Genomic DNA, 5,000 nt, shown 5'->3' on the forward strand with positions numbered 1-5,000 from the left:
ATCGAGTCGAAATTACTGTATATACGCATGATCTAAGACGTTTCATAATCTAAGACGTTTAGTTGGACTGTGAACCTAGATAAGGCAATAAAACTTCGGAACTGTAGGGACAGATTGTTTGTTCTTAATCCTGTTCAAGAAGTCGTTTATGTTAACGTTTATTGTTCCTTTAGGGTAAAAACAGAACAACTGTCGTGATAACATAAAGTTCACCATAGAGTTTGAAGAAAAGCAAAAATTCGATTGTTAGATGTCCTTGTTAAACGCACTGCCGACAATACATACCATCCCGTTACAGAAAGAGGACATTCACGGGCCTTTACACCAAATGGGACTCTTTCACTCCTCGCAAATATCACTTATCTTTGTTTCCGGGATTTGCTCCATGTCATTCCTACTACAATCTGCTCTTGAAGATCTACGAAAACCTCTTCTACAAAATGGTTACCCTAAAGGAACAATGAACTTTAACATCAACGACGTCTTGAACAGGAATAAGAACAAACAATCTTAATAAAGTCTGTATCTACAGTTCCGTGGAAAGATGTAATCATTGTTTTATTTCCTTAACAGGGTTCATAGTCCAACTATTTCTCGAAACGTCTGATATTATCTACTCGATTGTTGACCTGAAGATCATCTTTCAGAACACTTGCAAGATAAAATCCCTTTTTCCTTGACAAAGACCACTTGAATCTCTCTCCAGTCAAAGGTCATATATAAAGCAAGCTGCTGGGACTGTGACGCTTTCTATGTTGGAAAGACCAAACGAACATTACATGACAGAAAAACTGAACTTTTCCAAGGCTCTGGCATGTAAAGATCATCATTCAGCTATCGCCGACCATATCTCAACGACTGGACACAACATCAAATGGGGCAATTTTGGTATTATTGCATCGGGAAAAACAGATCAGTATCACTGTAAAATAAAAGAGACAATGTGTATCCAGGAGCTGAAGCCCTCTATGAATTCAAAGTGACGTTAGCACTGAGTGAGAAGTTGTTACTTTGTTAGTAACAATCGGCTACTGTCAATTCTTTCATGTTATTTTAAGTGGTCGGGGTTTGACGCGATCAAATTTCGCCAGCGTCCGAAATACTCCGAGGATTTGCCAAATTGCATTGTTTACAGCAGTGGCAACATCTCGGTTTTCTTCAAGTGCTGCAAACAGTTCCATGCTTGTCTTTCTGAAATCTCGGGGACCTGGACCCCATTCTCAACTTGGGCAGGTGTAGGCTGTTTGTTCGCAGTATCCCAACACAAATCAGCAAAATAATCATTCAGCTCAGCCGTTGGTTGCTCGTCCAATGTAACCTTAGCCAAGGAACAGCGACGCTGTGACAGGCTATCTGCGTGTTTCCACCACTCTCAAGGGTGCTTGCATGAGATTTCTTCTGTTCTTACTAATCACTTCACTTATTCTCCTGTTTATTTCACGCAGCCGATCCACATTGTTTGGGCGATCCTCGATTTAGCCCTTTATAAAAGACTTGACGAAAGGGCGTCATCCCCGCTGGGTCACGCGATGACATGCGCACTGTCCTAAAAGGCATGCACCTGTCCATGTGGCTGTGAATGAGGGTCTCTAAATTATTCACAACCTCATCCACATCAGTTGTACTTAAGACATTTTCCCAAGTCTCCCCTTGCCCCGTCAGTTGATCTGCTTTCTCTCTGAGAGTATTACTTTCTTCTGGTCCAGGTTCGCTTTCAACCTCAATATAAGTCGTTGTATCCAACAGTGGGTCAGGACCAGGAACAACTAATGTGGTCAAACCATGTTTAGTCTATCTCGTCAACGCCACCTTAGTCCTACGAAGCCTGATCGACATAATCGTACTTTCACGGATACCGGCCCGTTTGAAACCAACAAAGGTCTTAAAAATCTGCTTCCTTTTCCAAGGAGCGTCGTATTTCCGATCTTCGAGAAGCCAAAAGGATCAGAATCCGCAGGACAACGAATAGCAACATCATAAATGTAATAAAGACAAAATATATAGATATATATAATATCAGAGCGCCGGAAAACGTGGCCGCCAGGCCTGGCTCCTGTAATCTCAATTGGCGTTGGTCAGTAGTTTTCGTAAGATAGTGATGGGTCTGTGAGCAACACAGACGTTGTAAGGCTGTAGGATCCTTGTAAATCACTTGACTCTGAAGATGACTTCCGCTCAGGTTGTCGAAACGTCAGTCACTGTCATCTCAAACAGTCCTTCTCAGGACTACACTCACCCGGACGATCGTTCTTTACTTAATTATGATGTGACTCCTGGGTTCAAACCATTTACGATTTTAATCAATTCTTATATTATGTTTAGGTTTTTTACCTCAGTAGGTTATTATTTATTTTAAGTTATTGTAGACTATAGTATCGATTAGTTTAACATTGTAACGTTATGTATTTGAGTTGTACCACCAAGGTGGTGATGGCAAGCATTGCATGAAAGGGGCACTGTCATGTGCTGCGCATGCTCGAGTTTGTTTGCTCTCGCGCTCACGGAAAATTCTAGCCGCCATTATGGATTCACGCATGAGTCACGTATATTCGTAGTTAAAGAATTCTATGTCAAACAAAGCGCTCAGAATTTAATGTTTACCTTTCAGGAAGAACTTTCCGGATCAATAAACGTTTGTAAATGCGAAAGTGCTTGCAGTACAAAACGAAATCATTGTCGCTGCACGCTTCGTAGCCAGCATCGAATTTAGCTTGCAGCCAGGCGTGAAAAATTCTTTGCTTCAGATAAATACGATTGTGCGTGTTATTCCACTCCTTTAGGTATTCTTTGCGATCCGTTAAAGCCTTCCTTTTTCTCCCGGAGTTTCTCCTTAGTCCACCATGGTCCTCCCCAGTGGACGCCATTTTGAATTTGTCGATTCAACTTGAAAAAGAGTTAATCTAACACTTTTCAAGTATTCGCAAGACGCTAGCGCATGCGCAACTCATGACAGTGCCTCTTTAATTTTACAATGTACCCCTTTGTAAAGCCAGACCACGCCACCACCAAACGAAGTGTCCCCTTTGCTTTAATCCCCAACTTCCACCTCACTCGTTTGAAGGAATAAAGACAATTAACGTCACAAAGTGTCATCTAAACTGTATTCCTCAAGTAAAGAAAAACAGCCGCATTCACCATAACCTAAAATAACACTAAACCAAACTGTACATGTTAAGGCTGTTTCACACGTGCGAGGCAAATGCAAACACAGGGGGATTAAGAGAATTGCAGTTTGGTGATCGAGAGTATTACTTCTGGTTAGAAATTCTATTTGACCGTTCTTTGATTGCCGTAAAGGACTGGTTATTTCCGAACGCTCTCGGATAGCTATTCATCCGCGATGGATGACGCCATCTTGGTTTCAGCCGTAGAGGCATTGAACGATTATTTTTTACCTTGCGCATTATCCTTGCGCAGCCTTTGCGTTGCAACGGTGCAAGCGTTTGTGTAGCACGAGTGAAGCAGCCGTTAACGACCTTTCCCTAATTGTTGGAACTAGGTAGCGAAGGTTTAGATTTGACGGGATATTTCGTGTTGAATATAAAAATTGGGCGTTCATCTCAAAACCAGCATGTCTGGGAAAATGGGTAATTTTTAGAAAAAATGCGTTGGTTCTAAATAGGCTTCAAGGTCGTTTGCCGATGTGATTATTTGAAAGCAGCACTTTCCCTTCCTCCAGACATCCTTATTGGTGTATCCTTTATTTTTGCAGGTTTGTCTCACGAAAAGAACTTGCATAAAATGCGTGTTTTAACTTTTATGTCAATGGGTGAAGCCAAATCAGAAGTCAGCTTTGATGACCTTAGCAAGGAGCTGAATATCAGTTTTGAGGAAATTGAGGAATTTGTAATTGAAGGTCAGTAAGCATGCCTGGTCACCTATGTCTTTTGAAGAGACCACTTACGTCAAAGACTTAATTAAATAAGACTTATAAAATAGTAAAAGGTAAAAACTGTTAAAATGTTTGACTAAACGTTTTCGATCTTGCGATCATCTTCAGAGTGATTAAATTGCATAAACCAACTGTTTTATATTTGTGGTTACGTAATACCAGTTCCCATGGGATATAGGGTAAGGTGGAATGACTGCACTTGTTTATTTAGGACTGGTTTGAAGCGTGCGATGTAAAATGCCTCTTTTATTTTTCTCTTTGTCCATGAGTGAGCCGAAGTCAAAATGTCCCATGTGAATTTGTGTTCGGGGTGTTTCTTTAGGTGTTTGGCCGGTTCCGATTGTTTGTTTATATCGGAATGTTCGTTGACACGTACTTCCAGATTGCGTGCCGTTTCACCAATGTAAGCTTGATTACAAGTACACGTGCCTATGTATATTACGTGTGATGGATGAATGTTTTTGTCTTTGAGTTTGAAAAGAGTTTCGATCTTGCGTGTTTGCCACAAAATATGGAAGTTAAATGAATAATAAATAAGACTTAATTACCTAAGGGAGAAGGAAACGAATTTTTCTTAGGCTGTAGGTTTAGAGAAGTATGTAATAATGCCAAGGAGGGCTAGCAGCGTAAAGACTGGTTCACTTTATCATAAGTTCACTTCTTACTGCAAAAGGTAGAAATAAACAAATTATATTTGTGTTTTTTTAACACATCAATTGTTTATTGCTTTTCTCGCCAGCTCTTCGCTCAAAACTCGTCCGTGCAAAGGTAGACCAAGTTAACAAGAAAGTCGTTATCAGGTACTTGAAATGGTACTAACAGCGTTTTTCCTTGTAACAATACATGTATCATGAAATTTCGTTGTCTTTTTTTTTTTTTTTTTTCCGGAAATTCGCGGAGATCCAGGGGTGGCTAACAAGGGCGAGTCGAAAGTCTAAACCAAGGATGTCTCCAGGGAGGAGTCACCGGGGTATAGCCTCCCTGCGGTTGGGGAAGGTGGGGATGTAAGAGACGGGATATGAGAGGGCGGAAAATTGTGGTTGAGCGGAGGCAGTGAGACAGCTGGAAATAAAATCGCTAATAAACGAACTAAATGTGGCAAACCCAA

At 40.9% G+C, this 5,000-nt stretch overlaps 1 protein-coding gene across 2 annotated transcripts in view; it reads left to right on the forward strand.

The window, feature by feature from the left end:
* LOC138058898 (eukaryotic translation initiation factor 3 subunit M-like) overlaps window positions 1-5,000 on the forward strand; it is a 16,899-nt gene that overhangs the window by 11,648 nt on the left and 251 nt on the right. For both annotated transcript variants that reach the window (XM_068904349.1, XM_068904348.1), the window contains 2 exons: window positions 3,713-3,856; window positions 4,632-4,692. In XM_068904349.1, the coding sequence (XP_068760450.1) occupies window positions 3,713-3,856; window positions 4,632-4,692 (205 nt within the window). The remainder of the gene's footprint in view (window positions 1-3,712; window positions 3,857-4,631; window positions 4,693-5,000) is intronic.

The sequence above is a fragment of the Montipora capricornis genome, chromosome 8 (genome assembly GCF_036669925.1).
Source record: "Montipora capricornis isolate CH-2021 chromosome 8, ASM3666992v2, whole genome shotgun sequence".
NCBI lineage: Eukaryota > Metazoa > Cnidaria > Anthozoa > Scleractinia > Acroporidae > Montipora > Montipora capricornis.